The sequence below is a fragment of the Seriola dumerili genome, unplaced genomic scaffold (genome assembly GCF_002260705.1).
Source record: "Seriola dumerili isolate Sdu_G_001 unplaced genomic scaffold, Sdu_1.0 BDQW01000621.1, whole genome shotgun sequence".
Classification (NCBI taxonomy): Eukaryota; Metazoa; Chordata; class Actinopteri; order Carangiformes; family Carangidae; genus Seriola; species Seriola dumerili.
In genome coordinates, this window is record NW_019174876.1 from 1405683 (window position 1) to 1430378 (window position 24696).

General features: G+C 40.4%; 1 protein-coding gene across 2 annotated transcripts; it reads right to left on the reverse strand.

Moving 5' to 3' along the window:
- Nucleotides 1–128: 128 nt before the first annotated feature.
- Nucleotides 129–22580, reverse strand: pik3r5 (phosphoinositide-3-kinase regulatory subunit 5). Of its 2 annotated transcripts, none has more exons than XM_022765019.1 (18): nt 22315–22580; nt 13531–13646; nt 9765–9880; nt 9592–9660; nt 8694–8832; nt 7895–7964; nt 7094–7268; nt 6553–6721; nt 6364–6432; nt 5209–6116; nt 4941–5066; nt 4638–4769; nt 4287–4380; nt 3651–3727; nt 3160–3253; nt 2780–2862; nt 2115–2230; nt 129–1655 (listed from the first exon to the last, which is right to left on the reverse strand). In XM_022765019.1, exons 2-18 carry the CDS (start codon nt 13628–13630, stop codon nt 1505–1507), a joined length of 2688 nt encoding a protein of 895 aa, XP_022620740.1. In that variant the 5' UTR covers nt 13631–13646; nt 22315–22580; the 3' UTR covers nt 129–1504. The 2 variants fall into 2 exon arrangements, with proteins under 2 accessions (XP_022620740.1, XP_022620741.1); XM_022765020.1 differs by lacking the exon at nt 22315–22580 and adding an exon at nt 14858–14945.
- Nucleotides 22581–24696: the final 2116 nt, after the last annotated feature.

The window sequence follows — 24696 nt, forward strand, 5'->3', positions numbered from 1 at the left end:
ACATTTCTTAAAGTAGTACTCATATTGCAGAAAAACTGAACTTTGAGTGTAATACATTGCATTTAATATCCATTATTGGATTTTTAATACGGATGTGTAAATGAAGGAAACTGAAACTTAATTTCCATTTGAAGACATATTTTATTGATCACTGAATTTGAAATGTTTCTATTGCATGGATAATGCACATACAATTATAAAAACTAGTATTGCATTTATAACATTTCAGAAAAGATGTGTAAGAAGAGTAGAGGGCAGTGGTGCCAGGCATTAATCTGAACATAAAAGTACCTAATTTGTTTAATCTAATGTTCAAGTGCCTTGATCCATAAAAGAAATGTCTTTGCAGTGCTACTATTTCACTCTCAGTCAGGTGAATCAAGGCATGATCCCATTACAGCATGAAAACAGTTAGATTAAAAAAAATGTCATAGTTTCAATATGCAAATTGATTATTTTTACAGAGAAAAGTGTACATTTGAATATATTTCTAAGCACCATATTATGAAATTCATATTTTCCATCTGTGCTCTTGATGAAATGAATATTATCATTAAAATATTATTTATACATAAACTACTTTACAGATATTACAAAGTTAGACTTTACTCCAAGTGTCACCTATTCTAGATGAAGCTGTACTTCAGCTGAAGTAAAGTGAAAAGTCAACAGAGCCCCCTGCTGGTCATACTTATAACTCCAGTTAAAACAGTGGTGTCAAAGTAACTCCTTAGGAGAAATGCTACGACTAAAAGCCCATGTAGAACAGACATAAACAAATATCGTGTGACATTCATGTTATACTATGCAATACAATATTTTAAAGACACAATATTTACATGTTGTCTAAATTCATAGTGTCCATTCTCAGATATAGTCACATAGTCCAATAATTGCCACTAATAATAGCTCTACTCTAAGTAGTACAGTCTTGTCAGCAGGTGTCAAAATGTCCCATAGCCCTCTATGTCCATGTAGGTTGATCCAGAGAAAAGTTCTTAAAGTTTGACTCCAAGATGATCTCTTTTTTACATTCCATCGCCCAGTACGACCCAGGCTTACTACAACATATTTCTCTTGCCAGTTTGGATGTCGTCCCAGCTGAGACTCTGTAGATTCACCCTGTTTGATAAGATGTTACTGTGGTTAAGGTCACTTCTCTGCCAAAACGAAACAAGGAACTGAAACCTGAAGAAGGAAACTTGAACAGTTTCCCTACCAATAGTCAATTATTGCTTGATAGAGGAAAACTTCTTTCTTGGGTTATTTGGTATGTGCTTGTATCAAGAGGCGAACCAGGTCTGCAGTTTCCTGATGACCCCTATCTGTTCACGTGCTTCCAACAGTTGTGTCCCATTGCCGTTTGAGGCCACCACCATGTGAACTTGACCACAACGGCTTAAAGACACCAGGAATAAATGATAAATACAGTACATCCTGTGCTCTTCTCCTCTGCAATCAGTGTCCTTTCCTTTCAGTCCTCCCAAACCAATGGTCAGCAGCCTCAGGGAAGCGCCCCACTGAAAGTGACTATGGGCAGGCAGAGGAGGGAGCAGAAAGTGGGGTGGAGAGGCTGGATTTGAGCTGAGGTCCGAGATTTTCTTAGTCTCCAGTCACTGGAGCTGTCAGGTTTATAGCACACTGATATTTCACACCTTGATGGGACAGAGGGAGACGTATGAGTTAGATAAATAATAACAGAGGCGTGAGTGAATTGTGTAAATATATCTGTAATTTTTTTTATTCATGTATGTTCCTTAGAGGAAACAGGGTTGCGACTGCACAGGATTCAGGTGAGTTAAAGAAATGCAGTGAGAATACAAGTAGAAATAGCGAGCCTGTCTTGTCTGTCTTTGTGATGAGAAATCGTTTCTCTGACATTGTGAAAGTCCTGAAAGATGTTTTAATTTACAGTTGTGTTTCCATATGTCAAGAGACAATGGGAGTTTTGCCACTTCTTGACAGAACCATTTGTTATATTAGAAAGATATACACATATCTGCATCAATTCCTGTGTGTGTGTGCATGCGTGTGTGTGTGTGTGTGTGTGTGTGTGTGTGTGTGTGTGTGTGCACGTGTGTATGTGTGTGTGTGTGCTTATCTTAAGTCCACACCTTGTGACAGTCTGTAGTATCTTCTTCTCATCCTGGTCCAGACACACAGCAAAAGTTGTGTTTTCAGCACCGCTGACCTGGACTTTGTCCACCTTCACCTCTGTCACATTCAGCTGCTACAAAGGGAAGGAGCAAAACCAAATGTAATGCAATTCATTAATACACATTTTGCAGAAAAAGAAAAAAAACTGTGGAGATGTATTTGCAAATCATTTTATATAATATTCATTGCTTTTGCAGCTTGTCTGAATGTTTTTTTCTTGATTTTGTCTTTGGGAGTTGAAGAAAAAAAAAAAGCCTTGAGCTAAAGATCAGTCATTTAAATAGGTCTACATTCTGCTGAGGTGTGTAATGACTATTACAAGTCAAAGCTCCCAATCTAAATGAGGTTAAGAGAACGAGATACAATGTTGAGCAAACAACATTAGGACCAAAACACACGAGAGCAAAAACAAACTGTGTGTTGTGGCTTTTTGTTCTATCAAGTTGTCAGTGTGAAAGAATTTTTCTCAAGGTACGTGAGATGACAGATTAATATGAGATGAGTTTGAGATGCTATCCAGGATGTATTGAGGTGTCTGTCTTGAAATAGAGAATGTGTTTCAGAGCTGTTCGTGAAAAAAACCACAAACCACCGAGACAGACTGATCTCACATCTGGCTCACCTGGTTATAGCCCTTCTTGCTCTTGCCATTCTGTCTCTTCAGAACCTCAGTCATTGTTAGCTGCAGGCACTCCATCTTTGAGTCTGACAGAGATTGTTTGAGTTAAATTAGGAATACACTCACACATCTGACAGCAAATGCTTCATCGTCACCTAATGCAGGTATCAAAACTTATCAAGGGATTTCATGTTAAACATTACGAACAGCGACAACATCTATGAGTTTAATTAAGGATTAAAAAAAACTATGATTTCTCAGATCCCACCATGAACAATAAATATTAAGGGAAGGTTTACCTCCAGCATGTGCGTTCTCAGTCATGCATGTACTATCACTATACTAAACAGTTCACTGACTTATCCATGTAACCAGCAGCATACCTAGTTCCTCAGGGTTCTTGCACGCTTTGGTCAAATTTACTGAAGTACAGACTTTTGTTTCTCTTTTCCACTGACTTCTGCCACTAATGACCACCTGAAGAGGAGAAGGGAGTATAAGATTACTGCTGCTTTGGAAAAACACACACAAAAAACAGTATGACAGCACCTTGACAACATTTCAAACTGAAGAAATGTATCTAATCAAAGATAAGGGACAGAGCTACAGTATTATATACAGACGTACTATAACATCACCAAACTGTAAACATCATGTTTACCAGTTAGGCCAGTTAGTAATGCTTTATACTACAATCAAAAACTCTAGCTTTGTCAGGACAGGGGGACATGTGCATGCTGTTATTCAGACTTGCTATTTTGTCACTGAATTTTAATGTGTCATTTCCTGGGGAGAAGTGACCACAGTTGAAACTAGCTGAATTCGGGTAAACAGTGAAGACCTGCACTGCCTCCAAAGGGATAATGAACCTTACCCTGTTGTATACCACATCCAACATCAGAGGCACCGCTTCTCGGTCGCCGTCAATACCAAACCGTTTACTGGCAGCACCTACGTACAGAGAGAAAAACACACATGCGCGCACACATATAAGTAATCCATGTGAGAGTAGTGGTACTGTTAAACAGTTCAGAATAGAGCTAAAAAAATATTAAATATCACTGCAACATTTAAATTCACCACAGATAGCAGTAAATAGCAATGTTGTTGCAACTCGCAGTAAGAAAAGTAGATCATTTCTGTGTGAGGAATACTGTGACTAATGGAACAAAGAACAATCAGTTCCACAGTCACCACCACTGGACACGAGGCACAGCCTCAGTTTTCCCTGAATTTTTACTTCTCAAAGGAAATGAAAAATCAGAAGTGCAAGTGGTGGTGACAAGTGAAACTAAAAAAGTAGAAGTGGACTGAATCATGATATAGAAATAGCAGATGTTCCTCGACCATAAATTTAGTCCAGTGTTAACCTCATAATAACTGATGATGCGTTTCACTGCATGGAAAACGTGGAGGGTTTTATTTATTGTGGCATTGTTGCTAGGATATGCATGCATGCATGCATGCATGCGTGTGTGTGTGTGTGTGTGTGTGTGTGTGTGCCACTCACCCATGGCCTTGATGGCTCGTGTTCCTGCGGTGTGACCCAACTCTAGGGAGTGGACGAACACCTCGGTCCTCCTCTGCCCACAAGCTAACGTCAACTACAACATGAAAGATCCTCAATCACTCACAACATTTGGAACAGTGTTTTTTTTTGTTTTGTTTTTTTTGTTTTTTTTGTTAATTTCTCAAGAGGGCATCAGGTTCCTGTTTCTATAAGGATGCCAAGATCTGGATACTAGTGCTTCCTTTAAAATGGGTTAGTAGCAGAAAACAGCTCTAGAAAAGAGTTGTATGGCATGTAAGCATCTAATGTATTCCAGCTCTGTGTGTTTGAGTGTGTGTGTTTTTTGCTGACCTCAGCCTGATAGAGCTGGATCAAAGCCGGCCGGGCAGCATAGCGGCAGTAGTACAGGACCAAGTCGGCCAGGATGGGAAGACGCTGCTCATATGAACTATCATAGGACTCTGACTCTGTCTTTGAGGTTTGCTGCAAAAGAGTACAACAAAAAAAAAAACACTGTAATATAATTACACAGCAAAAAAATCAGACATTGTTGAAAGGTCTGACTGGTCACAACTCAAAGCACTCATGTTCATGTAGTTGGATAAACATGAACGCTAGACTCTTGGATTATGTTTGGCTAGATTTCAGTTGTACCTGGCAGACCACGTTGGCGGGCAACTTGAGCAGGCTAAGGGTGTTTCTTTCGTACCAAGGGTCCAACATACCAAGGAGATGGGCAATGTCATTAGTACTGTCCCCTGTGCTCGTGAGGTGAAGACCCTGCTTGAGCAAAAGCAACGATTAAAACCGAACGGTCATGTGTGCAGGTGCAGGTTATTTTTGACAGCTCAAGAAATGTGATGTTTTAAACAAAACATTGTGTTCAGTGTTTGAGGTTAGGTTGGGGTATCATTCTTCTTACGTTAGACAGGGCTGCTCCTTTTCCAGTTTGGACCACAGGACAAGGGGACCTCAGACTCCCCACTCCTCTAGCTGAGTCCCTCTTCACGGGTACAAAGTAGAACTGAAGCTTGAAGGCCCTGCTGAGACGTGGACACGCACTCTCCTTCCTCCTCAGACTATTGTAGGCTCGGGCCACCTTCCCTGCTACATGATCAGCACCAAACACAACCACCCTCAGTGTAGTATTCTTACTGTCCTCATCACTGCTGAGAATAGGCCTCCTTCTGAAGCAGACATGTCTAAGAGTTTGACTTTGTGGCTGGAGTAGGGGCTCAGGACTACGTAACTTGACTTGCTGGGGTAGAGAGTTGGAGCGCTTCTCTCGCACCACTAAAAGGTCTTTTGATTCTGTGTTCCCTAAGCTTTTCGCCCGGTACAGCGGGCTCTTGGGTTTGATGAAGAGCCTGTAAAAGTGCTGGCTGAGCCGAACCGAAGCTTTGGTAGACTTTGGCGAACATTTTTCCGCAACGGGAGAGGAGCAGTTATATTCGTCAGAATCATCAAAGTAGTCACTGTCGGCTCCAGAAGTGACAGAGAAGAGCGACGAGGCGTAGGACTCCGAGGTGACAGACAAGGTGGAGAACATTGAGTCTTTGGAGGCGGTGGACAAGGAGGAGATGGTTGAGAAGGTGGAGTCACGGTGCTTGATGCTGTAGCTGTTAGGTGTGATAGACATGGCAGGGGATCCTACTCCATGCCCCTCCTCTTCTTTGTCTTCTTCCTCCTCCCCTTCTTCGACATCCATCCCTGTCACATCCTCCTCCTCATCATCATCATCGTCATCAATGTCTACCTCCTCCTCTTCCTCAGCCTGCCCATTAATGGTGAGATCGTCAGGGTCATGCTCCAAAAGGGTGTTCAGCACGTCTGCAGGAATCAAAATAGATAGATATCAATCATAAATTGAAAGAGCAAAAGGGTAGGGAGCTTAGCGTTCATGTTATTATGCTGATTGTGTTCTTCCCATCACAAGTATAAGAAAGTATGGGATATATGGTTAGTCTGTCTGTCTGTCTGTCTGTGCTGAAAGCAGTACTGAATAGTGCCCTCCAGCAATGTAGGATCATGGGACAATAGGCTCCAGGGCACAGGCATATCACACTGAATACTTTACCAAAGTTATCTTTTTCCCAGTGAAACATGTAACACTTGGCTGTTGGCAGTGGTAGCGTCTGTAGCATTCCTGAGAGGGAGGACAGGAAAAAGAGAAAAATAACAGCCTGTCAGTGCAACTGAGATATCCAAATCATGTGCTATACGCTGCAGACATATATCCCCTGGTTCATAAAATCTGCTCTCTTACCATCAGACTTCCTTCCATTGGATGCCGGGATTCTCATCCTCTCCCTCAGTCCCTCCAGTCCCTGGATCACATGACTGCGTCCCTTCAGAGGGTCGCTTATGGCAGCGGCCGCCTCTAAGACATCACTTACAGTGGAGAAGATCTCACCCAGTTCATTCACACTTTTTCCCTGCAAACAGTTGTCACATACGATATAGTAAAGATACTTTTAAATCTGTTTTACACATTTTTACATTGTATATACAGTACATACATATATATACATTTCTAAATGTATTTTATGTAGGGTAGATGTTATGCTACACATTTCCTTGATATTGCTTACATCGTAACATAAGGCCTTTATAAGCCTTTATGCAATTCTATTATAAACTACTAGTGTTGATTATAAATGCATACAAGGAAGGTTTAAAGGGAGTAGTAGTTTTAATTGATAGGTGTGATTTAATTCAAAACTTAGATCTGTATACAATACAATACAATTTTGTTTATTTTGAGAACAATCTCCAGGTGCCCCTGAACCAGTGCTCTGACCACATACCTGCAGGGCTGTGTGGATACTATGTAGAGGGTACTTGGTGCCTAGTGTGGACTGGAAGGCGTGCTTGATCAGGGTGATATAGGTCTCTTTCTGTGAGTGCTGAATGCGACTGAGCTGCTCAGCCACTGAGAGAAAGTCCGCCGGCACCTCGCCCGGCTTCATCAGCAGCACAGTCCTGCAGGAAGAGACAGATGATGTCACTGGTGATGTGTGAACATGTACACAAATTCAAATGCAAGCAGGATGCTATGGTGGTGGTGGTGGTGGTGGTGCTGGGGTTTGATGGGTGGAGAAGGGGATGAAGAGGGACTTTCCAGGTTATGAACCTACAATAAGTGCTAACCAGATAAGTGTTTTAATTCATTAACCCAGTTAACTTTAGAACACCCAGTGCTCAATTATTTTTCTCAATTTAAAAGTATTGCGTCAGATCAGATGAACTTGCTGTGAACTACAGACCTGTATGAGAACAAAAACTGTCCATTTTAACAAGAAAGCAGAAAGTACAAGAGTACAAAGATAACACAGTCTAAACTCGACTGAAGAAAAGGAGGAAGTAGGAAGTAGGAAATTAAGTAGAAAGGTGTTCTATGCAGTGTACAGCACGTATCCTTACATATACAGATGAATATCTGAATATCACCAATGCTTGTTAATCATGGAAACACAGTGGAGCTGTGAGAAACTGAAGAACATGCAGAACGATCTGCTGTTCAAGAGTCTGTGAAAAGTGCGGGAAACTGGATGACATACACCTAAAACAACCAAGTTTCTGCGAGCAGTAATCGTGTGTGGACTTACATGGTCTTGGAGCAGTGGCTGGAGGTGTTAAGGCCTTGCTCTTCTCTCACAAGTCTCTGAAAGGAAATCCCTGTGAGGAAAATAGAAAATAAATGTTATTAAATGTGTGGATGGTTTTTAACCAATCAACTTGACAGGAACACTGTTATTTATGTCCTGGTGGAGTAGTTGCAGACAGATGAAGGGTAAGTGGCTACCAGAGCGTCCATAACAGCTTGATATTCATATATGAAACATTGATTAAAAAAATTGTATTTACAAAGTGACTCATTTAAGTGTTGAACGAGTACAAACAAGATCCATACTTTGTCTTGTCTGAGGGATGGTAATGAATGACAGTAATGTATTTTGAAAAGCCTAAAAGAAACAGATTACTTAGAGGTGATCTCTCATTCATTCAAATCTATTCATTCAGTCTGTTGATGTGTTTTTGGCACTTCCTGTGACCCTTCTTGTTAATGTCTGCACAGGTGTTCACATGTGGCTTCTGCTTTTTTTGTTTTTCGTAAATTCTGAAGTTACATCCGCTTTCAAACAATATCACATCAGTATGAAGAAGTGCCCGGTTCAACCCAAAGCCTTATCAGGTTCCTCTCACTGCTGTTGTTGATGCTGCTGGTGAAGTGTGTCGCTGATATGCATTTCTTTGACTTGTCACTAGGGGGAGGGCAATCACAAAGGTTGGGAAAACTGTATGAAGCTAAAGAATATGCGTGTCAGAGACAGTGAGGAGTCATTAGAAACAGACACACAGAGAAAGAGAGAGGTCTTTAAAATGAATGACACACTCCACAATTACCTGGGGCCTTGATCTCCAGCTGTAGTGTGGAGAGGAGGTTTTTGCACACACTGCAGTAAGGCTCAGGCCAGGTGAGGAAGCAGCGGAACACCTCCGCAGCTTCCTCCAGCAGCTCCGTGTCTGGAGAGCAGTACGGTGTCTGCAACCAAAGCACAAACCGTATATGTTAACAGGCTCCTGTTGAGGTGCAGCAAGACCTGTTGGAGGCTTGGATGGACATTTACAGTTGAGCACTGTATGTGGTGTGTGCAGTCCAGTTATGAAAGGTGATACTGACCTCATTAACCTCATTAAGTTTCATGACAAACAACTGAAGGCACATTTGTCACGTGATTACAAAACATCAAAGCTGTAACATTATTAGTTGCTACACGGCTCAAAGTAAACTCTGGGGTTCTCAGTTCCTATCAAAAAAAAAGAAAGAGACTTTCAAGCAGTCCAATGATGTTGTGTTATCGATGTAGAATCCTCTGTTAAATCTACTGAAAAGAGCAGCCAATACGTGTCGGTACAGAAAACCCTTTATGTTTTCTTTATGTTTCCAGCGATAAATCAATCAGATCTTTTCCAGTTACCGTTAGAGTGCACTGTTTCATGGACTGTCTGATTTTAGGGAGAGCACATAAGCACATTAGCTCGACTGAAAAACAGAAACAATGTTTATCAACCACAGGTGTTTTGCCAGGCAAGCAAATTCTGTGCTTTATATTGTTTTCGCAACTGTGCTAGGCACTTTTCTCACAGTGATGCCTCAAAGAAACGTCACAGTGGCTGGAATTGAGGAACTAATTGACCTTTTGGATGGAGGATACTCTTACACATGTGAAACACTGTGAATGGAGCAGAGAGGTGATGAAAGGTCAGATGTTTTGGTAATGTGCATGAAGACGATTTGTACCTGAAGCAGGGTGGAGAAGAACATGATAGCGAGAGGAGCCACCAGCTCATACTGACACTGCTCCTGAACCTGAACATCAACACACAGAAAGGCAATGAGCAGTGGTGTTAAGATAATCACACAGTGGACAATGTGCTCTCTTTGACCGTGACCTTTGCTCTTTGTCTTCTCACCTCTTTGGTCTTTGTGATGATCTGCTGTAAGAGGATGAGGAAGTTCTCGGGGTCTCTCTTCACCAACTCCTCCAGGCTCCAACGGTTCATTGACTGACCCGCTGAGCACATCAGCACTGGAACACAGTACATGTATTTTCATGTAAACACATGAACAACTTCATTACACAGATAGACACATGTAAAAGGAGATAAAGAAGATACTTGGGTAACCAAAAACATTTGTGGTCAGGTCGTTTCTGATAAGACATGGAGCTTAGACTAATAGCCAGATTCATTTAGCTTTTACTTAACCAGATATATATTTCATTGTGATTAAAACATGATTTTAAATATTGGCTTTGTGAAGAAAGCACCATAACACAATACAAAAAGACAACATAAACAAACTATGAAAGCCAAAACACAGAAATCACTTGACTTCCTGTTCAAATTATTGGCATCATCTAAGAATCATCTGTGACATGCTTTGAGAGCACAGGCTGTACTGGCCTTGATATCTGAGCACATGTCTATAAGCTACAGGTAATGAGGAACCAACCTGCTGGGGCTTTTGAATTAAAGTCAACTACCGGGTACAACTACGCACATACAATAATGACCACTCAGGTGTAGCACATGATGTACATTTGTGTCCAAGATACTGTAACTACACCCAGTGATTAGGCATAAAGGACAGACAAGTATCCAACATTCGTAGGTAGGAAAACAAAGTTGTCCCAATGATGTGTTATTGTTCAAGTTACACCACTTAGACCCTCACTGGTAATGCTAACTGGTACGCACAGGCATTGTGGGACAGGTAGCTGATTTTGATAGATTATGTTTTCTATAGACCACTAATATAGACATTTTTCTTGTAGTATGATTGTATGATTGAGCTCACTCTTATGAGAATTAAATTTTCATTAAGCTTAACTTGACTGCATCTTCGTTGCAGAACCACGTCACCAATACGTGGAAACATTCAACAAAAGAAGCAGGTTTTTTTTTTTTTTGGTTATTATCACAACAAATAAAACAGTTGCGCAAATGTTCATTTTTTTTTATTTCAAACTGAAACCTCAGTTCAGGCAATTCATTACAAATAGAAAGAAATCATAAGAATGAAAACGAATTTAACACTACGTGTTTATGAAGTGGGTAGCACCTCTGACAAATTCACGTTCGGGTCAGGGGACTGCCATGAACCAAACGCGGGTGTGCAGCAACTCACAAAAGGGCTTTAAAGCCCATAACTGTCAGAGGTTCTTGTGCGCTTCAAGGGTGTGTTTTATCACCTTTTGTTCAGTGTTTCAGATAGGATGTTTGTACATGTACAAAATTGACAGGATGGATTTCCTGTTGCAAGAAAACAGCGTTAAGGTATTGTTTCGTACTAGAAAATTTCAAAATAAAGGAAAATTAAGAGTTAAAATTAGATTGGCAAAAAGAAATGGGGAGAAGTAGATTCACAAAATGTTGTCATTCAGGTTGTAGATACATTTCAAAACTCTTTCTTTCTTTCTTTCTGTCTTTTTTTGTTGAAAAGCCAACTTGAGACTTTTTGTTATATGTAATAGTGTTGAGATGTGAAGGGAGGAGATGTGTTCTTTCATAGAGCTCTGACTGAAAGGTTTCTATTAGAGTGTGAAATGCAAACATGAGATCAAAAAACAGGAGAAAGGTGTGCATACAGCATCTAAAACCACACCAATTTGTAGTCTGTCACACTAAAAAAAGAAAACTGAAAGTGGTCGCTGATTCCTCACTTTGCTTTCCATTGATCCCTCGGCCTTAACAACTCCTGGTGCATCTCTAAGGAGCTCAGTCTCCAAGGAAGTAACACGTCAGGCTTGTTTAGGTTAAACAGAAAAGTTTTCATCAGTTGCTGAATTTCTCTGAAGCTCATTACACCTAGGAGTGTTATCCAACAATCTATAAAAAGCAGTGTGCTGGGTCTATTTAAAGGTCAGAAGTGTATTCGCATCATGTGTATTCAGTGGCGAGCTCTGCAGGTTAATTTTGATAAGATTCCAGTGCAGGAAATGAAGCTGAAAGTTTCAAATTATCCTGTTTGAGATGTAAATTTGATTATCTCTAAAATAGAAGACTGGACAATACAGAACACATCCCTGGAAAATTCTTAACAGACACTGGAGCCACGAAAAAGCAGTGAGGAGGAGCAGGAGACATGAAACATGAAAAACAAATGCCAGCTTCAGCTAGTATGTTCTAAATGGCAAAACCACATAAACCGAGTCTATCAGAGTCTAAAACTCAACATACGTTTGTGTAAGTAGCTATGCATTACTCTATCTGGCACTGGTTGACGTGTGGGAGGCTGATGTTGATTTGATCTTCCACTCTGTTTTTACACCATGCACCACAGTAACTCCTGCCTCATGATGCCTCACTCACACACTGTGGTGTGTGGCACCACTTCCTCTCAGCTGTCTATTCACACAACTTCCTCCAGCACCAAATAACACAGTTCCCTGATGATTTTACAGCAACAGTGTCACCAGCAACAAGCTCAGATATTTAGAAACGCAAATGCTCTGTGTGCTGACAGAGTGTGCGTCTGTCACACTCTGTCCTTGTGTTAAGAAAGTGAGAATAAACAACCGCCTTCTGTAAACAGCACATAGCACACAGCACATCCAAATGTGTTTACTGTTGCTGAAATTTCTGAGAAAATGTGTTGCATTTATATTCCTAGAAATAGAAGGTTTGACCCCGCACAACAGCCATTAAACTAGCACGTCAGCTAAAAAAACCCCAAAACCCAGAATAGTTGGTTTTGCATTAATTGGGCTGACAGACATGTGCTCAGGAGGAGTCAGGATTGAACTACCAACCCTACAATACCAGACATCCTGACTTCTGATAGCAGGACATGCACATCCGGATCAATACCAGTAAGTGTCCAAGTAAGTTATCCCAGGGAGCCAGCACACACAATTGTATTTAACATTACTAAATACATCTGTACTTTCTCTGCTATGGCATTTCAAAAATGTCTGCTGTGGAAAAGGTCAATTGATCTAATCGACCCTGACCTGAGCTCCAGCGTCAGCACCAACCACCGTAAATCAAACAGTAAAAGGTGATGTTTTTCCACTTCTTTGGCAGCTACTCTAGAAACTTATTTCACAATTTCTGCCAAGAAGATTGTGTTTTCAGTTCTGCTCTATATGTCTAACTGTTTGATAGTAATCTAAAAAAAAAAAAAAAAAAAAAAAAAAAGGTTAACAGATTTTAACAAAATTTGGTGGAAAGTGATTTTGTTTTTGGTGTGACTTCAGATACAGGAGCACAATGATAGATGACCATTTTTAAGGGATGACTATTTTTTTGATTTGAACACTAAGATTGTCACTCACTGTGTTATACTTTTTAATGCAGAAGATGCAGATTCAAAATTGCCATCCTTAATAACATAAATGTGGACAATAGTGCATATTAAGAGAGTTTTGGATTCCCTGAGGGCTACTGATTTTCAAGTACATGCTAAAAAAACCTTCTCTGACCAAATGAGCTTAAAAAAAACATGAGACACAATCAAAAATGTATTGTCATCATGTTAAAAACACACCTGTTTCTGTGTTAGGTTCTCATTCCTAAGATGTGAGGTTTTCACTGAAACGATACATCACAATACCCACAGAAATTCAAACATCATCATTTTAGCAGTGCAGACACTGTTGCTACATGAGCAACCGCCACATGCCCTGACTAAACTCTTTTCAGCGTGAGCCAATCTCCGCTGCGGTCCTCATCTTACCGTTCCAGTGGTGTGCCGCTGTGGGGCTCTGTCTCAGCCCGTCCAGACACCTGTCCAGAGCATGCTGGATCCTGTCCTCTGTACACGAGGTGTGCTGCATCTTCACCACTCAGCTTCTGTGGAGAGACAGGAGAGACACCTGACATTAAGTATCAAAACATGATATATAACCCAATTCCAACTCATATAATCTGTGGGGTTGTTATCTATAGTGTTTTCATCCACACATACACGCACATGCTCCTCTCTTTTCATGGACAGTGTGTGTTATCTCATCTGTTTTGCATGCAGGCAGATCACCCACTAAGTATGAAAAGTAGTCTAAGAAGACACACAAACCATAAAGGGACATTTCCGAGAGGAAGGAAAAACAGAGACAGGGTTGCTTGTATTTATGTTTTGTTGCAATAGCTCCTGAAATCTGAAATATCAACACATATAATTGGACGCCGTCTGTTTAAGCCACAAACTGAAATGCATTCATCTGAGAATAAAGTTGTCATTGTTTTTATTTTATTTATAGTGTTAGCTGGAGTTTCTTTTTTTTTTTTTTTTTAAATCTTTGTTCTGCCTCAAATCAGCCAGTTTTATCAAAAGTCTTGAAAAATGTTGAAAGGTCTGTGATTTATTTTAAATATTATGTAAGAGCAAATTATGTACATAACCCATTTTTTGATAAAATATGCTGTTAAGACAGATTCCAAATTTATTAAAGCGTGTGTAATAGTCAGTGTGTATGTTGAATAGTACATTATGCTAATGTTATACTTCTTGTTGTATTATTGTCATAAAGTGTACAGTTAAACGGCTGTAGTTCACGACAAGCAATTGTGCTTTAAAGCAGTTTGATGTTTTGTTTTTGACTGTATTAAATGTGACGGATTTAGTGTCACGAGAATATAGAAACCGAAGTCCATAATGGACCAGGCTGAGATGTAAAGTTGAATCACCTGCATATGGAAACAAACCCTCATTCAAGTTTTCCTGCCTGAATGTGAGTACATTGGGTTTTCATGATTAAATCAATGGAACAAGAGTCAAAAGTCAAACGTCAAAACAAGAAACAGCTCTGCAGACTAAGTGGCCTAGGATTTTGGAGCATGGTAAAACGGCCACAGCATATTAAATCCAGCAACAACAAACTACCTCTACCTCCAGCTCAATGTCAGTTATGTTTCCACAAATCATATAAATTGGAAGAAGGATTGATTGATTGGTTAAAAGTTCTACAAACATGAACCTTGTTGAAACTAATGAAAAAAAGAAGAAATGCCTATCCACTATTACTAGTATTAAGGGTAACATCAACAAAGCAAGTAATACTCACAGACTGTCTCACTTGTAGCGCAGAAGAACACTGGGTAACTGGTGTAAACATACAGTAGCAGTTCTTACTGAGTTGGATTCATGACATTTCAACATTACTCAACAAGCTTTGACAGCAACATTTAAACAAACCAAAACAAGTTTTCCCAATATGACTATTAAAGTAGCTTAAAAGAGAAAAAACATCCTCCAGTCATTTCATATTCAAAATCAGTATCACACTTATCAGAGATGTGAAACAATGCTGTGGACTGGAGAGGCGCTGACAATAGTCCAACCTGTAATTCCAGTATTACCACAGCTTTGTAAGTACATCATATCTTCACCACTGAAGACGCAAGGATGTGCTGAACTTCACTTTTTTTTCTTCTTTTTTTTTTGTTGTTTAAACTTTCAGTTTATCATTTCATTTGGCTGTTTTTCATGCAGTAACTGAGGACAACCCAGGTGTGGCAAGTTGTTTCAGTTCTGTTATGAACATGTCTCATCAGAGGATATATGCATAGCAAGATACAAGGGACGTCCCACCAGTCATTTAAAAGAGTGGTGTGATAGAGATATAAATCCTTTCTGTATTTACAGTAGATAAACAACATAACACGTGTTTAATGACACAGTTTGAAATCTGTGACACAAATCAACCAAAACCTAAAGCTGGTCAAAGCTGCCCCCTAAACCAAATAGACTGTCGCAGTAAAAATAGAAGCTTAATTGGTGGTGGACCACTTCTTTACTGTTAACTCCTACATTGCAAGACCTATGAATTCCCCTGGATATTTCACAGGTGTTTTTGTAGGGTGACTGCTTGTACCCCTGAGCAGACCGGTCACAAAATAACATCAAGTTGTCACCAACACAATATGTACATACAGTATGTCACCATTTATTGGGAAGCTCCTTTAAGTGTTGATAGGTTTTCTACTTTTTTCTACCACCTGCACTTTACTCCAACCTTATGTTTACCTCAGTAAGGAGAATGGAAAACATAAATGTAGTGTCAAGCCTAACAATAAAAGAAAACATTACATACAAAATTTCTCTAATTCCGTTTTAAGACGCTGTTTGTTTCACAAAATGTAAATGACCTGACTCACTGACTGGCTGTAGCTTAGGAGTGAATGGGATGCATTAATATAAAACAAAACAAATGAAACACCACACATGCCTGCATTTGATCAAGAAACTCATGTGTAGGATGCTGTGAAAGATTTAATCAATTTGCATTTTAGACAAGTACTGGAATTTACTGGAACATTCATTAAAATGTGGTCGGAAGGAAAAGTTACAAGGTTGCTGATTATGCATTGTTGTGCTGCTTAATATATCTTTAAAGCTTCTCTTTCCTCATATTAGAGTTTTTCCATGCAAATACAGTACATGCGTGCAAATTCTGGGAAATGTCCAAATTTGAGAAGCAGAACAAAAACTTCCCTAAAGAAGAAAGCTTTTTAAAGATCTTCTGTTTTAGATCTTGAGCAGCTGATGACTTTTTTCTTGACATGTACAGTTCCACACTTATTCATGAGTCACAAACCTAATTATTTTGACACTATTAATTCAAGCTAAACGTACATACAGAATTTCTGAGCTTGTTTCACTGAGGAAAAACATGTTGGATAACTGATCATAATTGAAAATATGAGCATATTACATTTGTGTAAAAACATTACTGAACAGCAACAGTACGTGAAATTTAGTGACTGTGGCGCAACTCTTTTGGTTACATCACTGATTGAACTATTGATGATTAAAATCAGTGAAATCTGCAACACAGTTGCTGACAGATTGGTGTCAGAGCAGGGACAGAAATGAGAAATGACATCAAACACTGTTTTTGTCAGATTGCATGTTCTCAGAATTTCCCCAGAGAGTGCAACAAATTCCCCACTTCATATGAAAGCCAGATATAAATGGATAGTGTCAATGAATGACTCGCTCACACCTACTCACCTAATAACCCTAATCAAAGAATTAGGCCAGCACGCAATGTGTCGTTGTTATTTGACATATAATTTGTTTATAAGTGAGCGCTAGAGTTACTGGTGCTGGTGGGCGGATTTTTGTCACCAAGCTGGTTTCTCATTCAACGCGCTGTCAATCTTCTCATAACGATCGTCAAAGATGGCAAACTAGTGTTTTAAAGCTAGGCAAACTCAAGACAAGTCAGCCTACACTAACAGTTGCATGCTTAAAGAGACACACAGTACCAACAGACACATACGCGGTGCAAACATCCGACCCACCCACCTCATTATTATCACCAGTGGGAGAAGTGGGGCAGGAAGCTCCAGGTTCAGGAGGCTAGAGGAATGAAGCTGAATTACCCCCTCCACCCCCACCCCTCACTCCCACCACCACTTCACTCTTTTTCCTACAGTTACCTTTCAATAACAATACCTCCAGCTCCACAAGTAAACAACACATCTATGTCGCTCCCTTTTTTTTCTCAGCGGTCCCTCCTCCCCAGAGAGGTATTGTGTCTAAAGAGAAGTCTCGAGTGGCACTGAGGTGGTGTACAGAGGGGTATGGAGGCGAGCAAGTTGGACACTTGTGCTAGGGGGCTCCGGTCATTGTCGAGTTTGGACAGAGCTGGATGAGAGCCCGGTGCGAGTGGAAGGAACTAATAAGTCAAAGCTATGATGACTCCTGCATCCAGGATGGGGTTCAATGGAGACATGTAAAAGTAATAAAAGAGGTGAGGACAGTATATGAAGTGGCATGACGCAGTGAAAGTTTATTACTCCCAGCAGTAATAGTTCTGTTGGTATAGTCCCCTTTACAGAAGCAGCCTTATTGTGTGTTTGTTTAAAAGGTAACAAAGAGTTACACATACACTGATAAATGAACATAACATAAAGAGAGATACCTTGGAACTATGGGTGGTGCTGCAGTGTACTATGACGGGGATTTTAACAGAAAATTCAATCCCAAAATCCAGAGTGTTATCATAGTTGTTTACGTCGAGTTGCTGCTAGTCATGTTGCAAATGCATGAGTCTGTGGTGTTTCATAAGAGGATGTATGCAGAACATCCCTAAGAGTCAACAAGGTCACTTCCACTTTTTCATGGCTTGCAACTTGCAACAGTCACACAATAAGAGGCAGTGTTTGTGTGGTGCCAAACCACTTTTAAGGAATTTATAACGATTTACAGTGAATTATTTAACTACAATCTTACAGAGATGTGAAAGAAAAAAGAAAAGTATAGTGTGTTTTGTCCACACATTGAATATTGTGATGGTGCAACATCAGTCAGGCAAATATCCATGTGAACAAAAATCAGACAATCTATAGAGCAAATTGACAGCTGTGGCTGCAATTAGCCAAGCGCTAACACTCAATAACAATAGGCTGTATTGTCAGCTAACAGAGAGAAACCACTGATCCGGACAACAACAATGAAATTATCACATTGATCACATTGCCAGTAACAGCATTCTGAACAATCCGATCCATGACAATATTTCACCCATCACTGTGACTTCTGTTTCAACTTCTGTCTTTCTCATCTTCCCCACGTTGACCAGTGGTTGCCAAGATCAAGGTAAAACAAGCACAACAGATTCAGAATACGATGCTGCAGAATGGTTTTCTAGTTACAGCTCAAACACCTACAGGTGTATCTAATAAAGAGTCTTCTCAGGTTACTGACTTCAAATATAGCTGCAGGTGGAAACTGTGGATGATGAAGGACGTTTTCTCAGCTTTTATTTTGCCACAATAACAATAGTTTTTCACTATTGCTACATCATGTCACTTTGTAACCACTCCACATCGAAATGTTACTTAGAGCACCGTACAAGTCTTTCCCTCCTCTCGTTTTCTGTCTCTCTCTTGTGCTCCTTGTCGAGGGTTACGAGTATCAACGTTTCCCAGAGAAAACCAAGCAGTCCCTAGCGCTGCACCTACACCTGTGTCTCTCTCTCTCTCTCTCTCTCTCGTTGGCTTCCCATCTCCCCCACTGATCCCATTACCAACTGCTTCCTAACAGGAAGGTAGCTTCCCTGCTCAGCTGAGGAAGCAGGTGCCTCCCTATTGTTGTGGTGTGATCAGACTCTCAGATAGACTCCCACAGACCAGGGAGGAGAGCTCTTGTGTGTGTGTGTGTGTGTGTGTGTGTGTGTGTGTGGTGTGTGATGTGTGTGTGGTGTTGTGTGTCGTGTGTGTGTGTGTGTGTTGTTGTGTGTGTGGTGTGTGTGTGTGTGAGTGTGTGTGTGGTGTGTGTGTGGTGTGTGTCTGTGATGGTGTGTGAGTGTGTGGTGTGTGTGTGTGTCCTGTGGCAATGTGCATGTGTGTGTGTGTGTGCGTGTGTGTGTACAGTATGCATGCCTGTCATTTTCAACTACCCCCCACCCCCCTCCTGATTGATAGAGTCTGATATTCACATCCAGTCTTCCTCTGCTGGCCCACAGAACAGCCTCCCCCTGCCCCGTACCCCCTACCACCTTTCCCTCCACTGACCTAGTGGATGTGAACTGGCCTCTTATGGCTTTGGGAAACAACAGCGGTCCAACTCCAAAGCTCTGCTGTAACTAAGTGCTTCCCTTTAGTTCAAACAACCGCTACCGGTCAGAACACAGCAGTTTGATGGAGGAGATCTGTGTGTGTCATGAAGTCACTGGGGATGTTTTGTTATTATGTGTGGAAAACAGTGAAGTTTACTTCACAGATGAGCCTCAAAGTTCATTCTCAACCTTGGAAACAGCTTTCACAAATCGACAAAACAATGTCACATCACGGTCCATTTACTAGCTTTCATAATCACATGACCTTCATCATCAAATGTAATAGTAGATGCTCTAATTTTTCAAATTTTTTTTCTGAGCACTTTAAGGGCTTTTTTGTATTGTATATTTAAAAGTGATTTGGAGATGATTCTGTTTTCTAAATGAATCCAGACTGACTTTGTTTTGCTGCAATCTCATTGTTATAAACCTTATTCATGCAAAGCATGTTGAAGTAGAGTTACAGTATGAGTCTCCTCTATGCAACTGCATAAAAAAACATTGAGATGCATCAATTTGCTCTACATCAAATTACAGCACCAAAACACCGAGGTTGTTCTGTCACGTAATCCACACTGTATAGGCTTTGGTCTTTCGCTTCCTCAATAAACACTGATAATAGATGGATGAAACTATCACGAATGCAAATATTAGGTGCTGTAATATCAGGTCCTGACGGTTAACTCCAAATAACAGGCAGCCGGTGTCTCTGCTACACAAACAGAACTGAGCGAGTCTTGTCTGCTCAATTTCACACCTGACGACACTGGATTTTATTATTCGACAACAGATGAGGAAGCAGACATCCATGATTTCTGGATGGAACATATCCTGTTACATTTGTTTAAGTTATGATATGGAAAAACATGTTGTGTGTGTGTGTGTATGCTTTAAAGCTTATATCACTGAATGGTTTTTTTTTGTAACACCAGGTGTGTTTTGCATGCACACACACGCATATGTACCCACACAGGGGGGGGGTGAAAAACCTCAAAGTATGTGTCATAAAGGTGAAAATGAAGATTATACTGATACCACAGCCATAAAGAGACAAACAGGAAGCAATGCTGTGAATAACACGTGCTGCGCTGGGATACTGTGATCAACTCTGCTAAAGGTGAAAACCATACAGACAACACATTGTAACGGTCTTTATGCTTCATATCGAATATCTGTGGTATCTCCAATCCAGTCATTAACCTATGACCTTTTCTTTTCCTTTTTCATCTGAAGCCTGACACATGGCCTCCCCCGCCACTCCGGCAGTTTTTATTTCTCAACAGGACGAGATGATTGTACTCAACCTGATTGTGCAACTGAACAATTTCGAAGAACAGATGATCCCTTCCTGTGTGTCTGTACTGGAAGAGTCTGTATGTCGTCATCGGATAGGCAGGGTGCACGCCGTGAAGCCATGACGAGTTCATTACATTTAATGCTAAAATGTGCAGAGCTGTATAGATGTGAGCTTTGACTCAGACTCGACTGCTGTGGCACTTGACTTACTTGAGAGCTGACTCCCTCAAGACCTGACTTAGTATAATCCCAGTGGCAGTGACAGGCGCAGCCACACAGCTTGAATATGGAAATATTTGGTTGAAGTATTGAAAGCTGGGTCTCGCTCAGGTTAAAAAAAGAAAAGTCTGCGATAGACATGCAATTTGCTTATATGTACTTGGCTTGGACTCAACGAGAGGCTTGATGTGGACTTGCCCCATAAAAACTTAACAGCTCGATTCAGAAAAGAATATTACTTTTACTTTATATTATAGAATCACTGGACGTCACTATATGGCGTCTTCCTTCACCTTTACATCACTTGTTTATGATTCATGGACCTATACAAGCGATCTGCCAGCTTTTCTCACGTACAGTGCCCTTTTATAGATGCTGCACCTTTAATCAACATGTGGCTGACAAGTGGTTAGTTAACGTAGTAAAAAGGATGTTGAGTACAGGCGTTGGCTCAGTAGCATTTCTATGGGGTGGAGCCCTCAAAGATCACTGACAGTCTCAGGCGTGTCAAACTGATAGTTCAGGGACAGTTAACAGCATTCTTTGCTTGAATCACTGGTTGTCACTTTTCAGCAACGTTTTTATATCTATCCAAATAAATGACTGAACACAGACTTAATGCATGAAGTTGATTTATAACCATGTGCATATAATTGCAAGTCAATTGGACCTCAACGTCTCAGTAAAACAAACCACATCCCCTGAGATCAGCCCAGAATCATGAACTCTAACAACCTTATGGTGTCATTTAAGGTGCTGACACCAGCGTCTGAGATCAACAGGCTTAAATTATTCTTCCTATTTAAAGACACATACATTTTAAAGCAACAAAACATCCAGGCACCGAACACGTGCTTCTAAATCTCTACTTCCTCACTGTTTATTAAAGGCATGAATCATACAGAGCATCTGAAGAAGCAGAAGTTCCCAAAATGGCATCACAACGTAGGGGTGGGGGGTAGGGGTCTGTGAGTTTACACAAAAGGGGGCTGTCAACATGACAGCCCAGCTTCTCCCATCACTGTCACACTGACACTGCCCATCAGCTCCTCATGACAGAAAACAGGACTCCTGAAGCTTTCACATTGCAGAGAAATGAACTTATTATATAATAAATATCATAAAATACACATTTACATGAGTCAAAACAAAATGACATAAAGAGCTGACCAAAGTCTTTAACATGTACATATTAGGTAGAGAGATGAATCTACAACCTATTATATTCTCAGACATGCAAGTTTAGATGCAAACATGTCAACGATTTCGAGTCAAGTTTACTGTCTGTCGCGGAGGCTGAACATTAGGAGAAAAGACGAACTGTCCCCAGCTCATCAGGCTGACAGTTAGTGACTACTGCCCCCCCCTACCAGCTCACAGAACAAGCAGGAGATGCCCTTCAAAATAAAATGTAGCCATTGCTGCCTTCATTGTCTTACCTGCAGTTTATTGTCCGGCATCCATACCCTCTGCACTTGTCTAAAGAGTCCAAAGAGTCCAAGGCAAAGCGTCTCCAGCTCAGTTCTTCTGCCATTCATTCACCGCACACATCACAGTTTAACAGACGAACCCACATCCTGGGCATGGCGGCGCATTGCAGTCAAACAAGAGTGAAATCAGCTGCTGGTGGATTGGGCTGTAGCTCTCTGCTGAGCTCAAAGACGTCTGCGCTTCACACATACATAGAGCCGTTCACAAACAGGAAGTGTTTGAGAGAGGTGCATGTGAGCACAATGACTGAGACCGCTGGTGTGTGTGTGTGTGTGTGTGTGACTGTGTAAGTGGAGGAGCAATTGTGTGCATGTCTATGTGTGTCTACATGCGTGTTTGGGAGGCTGCATGTTGAAGGGATGTTGGCCACTAAAGGGAAGTCATCTGTTTGACGTGTTTGTTTACACGCTATTTTCACATTTGTGAGTTAAGTGTCTTTGTTTAGATGCTGTGGCTTTGTTCGTTTGTTGTGTTAAGCCATACTAAGAGAATGTTAGTAACCACTAATTATATGCATTGTGTTATGGTAAATGGCAAGATTTTATTTTTATGCTAATATTTGTATGAGCAGAGCTAATGAATTTCAGTGAAGTAAATGATGTTTGTGAGGTCCATATTCCTCACCTGTTCTCTGTCAGGGAAATGCTGCACTTACTTCCCCCTCCTGCTTTGCCTGTCATTTACATCTCATATAGTAGAGACTGTGAATTCCCCTTCTCTTGAAGGGAGGGAAATGTGGTTGTGAGCCATACAAAACAGTGACAGTAAACATGAACAGCATTGCATTTCAACACAGTTTGTTTGACTGGAGGGTAACATAAACAACTTGTAACAACCTTGATGTGAATGAATTACACTCAATTAAACGCTTTAAAATTTGGTTTGTAATGAAAGGTGGGAGGCAAAGCTGATAAGTAGGAAAACTTGTCCTTTTATAGCCTATTAGGAAACAAGCTTTTGAAATGACAAAATGTATTTAACAATTCCACAGAGCTTCAAGTTAAATTATTAGACATTATTCAATGTTATCTTACTCGTCAAAGAAACATGTTTTGTCGTCGATTATACATGATTTGATTTTCATTTTTTAAGAACTGCCAAGGTGATGCCATGAAAATATAAACTCTGATGATGAAAAGAAAGAAAGGTGAAATATTCACTGTATAAGTCATTCATCAGTTTTTGGATTAAAAACTAAGACTTCATCTAGAGACTGGTCTCTAATATACTGCTCTCCCCTCAGTCCTGGACTTTTCAGCTCTAATCACAAGACCAGCACAGACTCAAATTCCATTTTATTTTTGTATTATTTTTTTATTTTAATGACTTTTATCTGCAATCTTGAAATGTTTAAATCCCGGCTCAACTATGTAAAGCACTAAAGTCAGAGGGCACGTCACAGAAAAGGGCCAGGAGAGAGGAAATAGACTGAATGAGAACAAAACCAAGATGAAGCAGAGGAAAAATACAAAGAAAGTGAGTCACTGGCTGAAGTTAGGGAAGAGGTAAAGAAAGAACATGATCCTAAACAAGGATAAAACAAAGAAAAAAAATAGATCTAATTGTTCAGAGCAGCAAACTGATTGGAAATCAAGGAGTAGACTGATACAAACGGTAGAGGAGAAAAGTGAGGGGTAAATCCTACTGATAACTGTTCGTTTTTTTTTTCTTTTAGTATATATAGACATGTTTTCTACAGGACCGTAGCATCTGCTGTTTTGAATGGTTTTGCTGTAGGTGTGTAAGACTCGTTAACATCATGGAAAATGGAACATGGAACAGTTTATTACCCCGAAGAGACCAACAGCTGTCAGACATCTCAGTGGTTTTTATTCCCGTTTCCAGCTGGCATCTCCGCACAGCAGATCTGAACTGACACAGATTAGATGAAACTTTTTTTTTTATTCTTCTGTCCATGTGAGAGCAGATATGAAGCAAAGAGCTGATAATGCTGAAACAGAGAAGTGAAGCCAGAGCAGCAGCTGCAGGACTGATAACACATTCATCATGCCTGTATATGGCAGAATTGAGAGCTGAAATTAGAAAATATTCACAAATATACTGACCTGAAGCCTTTTGTAGGAACTCGATGACAGAAGTGTTGATCATGTGTTGTTTATAAGAGTGACACCACATTATTTGACTGTTGCTTCCTGACTATCTCACCCACAACATTTATTAGACGCTATTACGTTTTGTAGCTCAGTATTTGCATGATGTAAGTTCCACCTTGTACTTCTGGGCCTGTATTTTACAAATATTTAAAAAGAATTTCACCGTTGATTGATTTTGGGGAGAAAAATTTTGTATTACAAAATATAGGCCAGCTG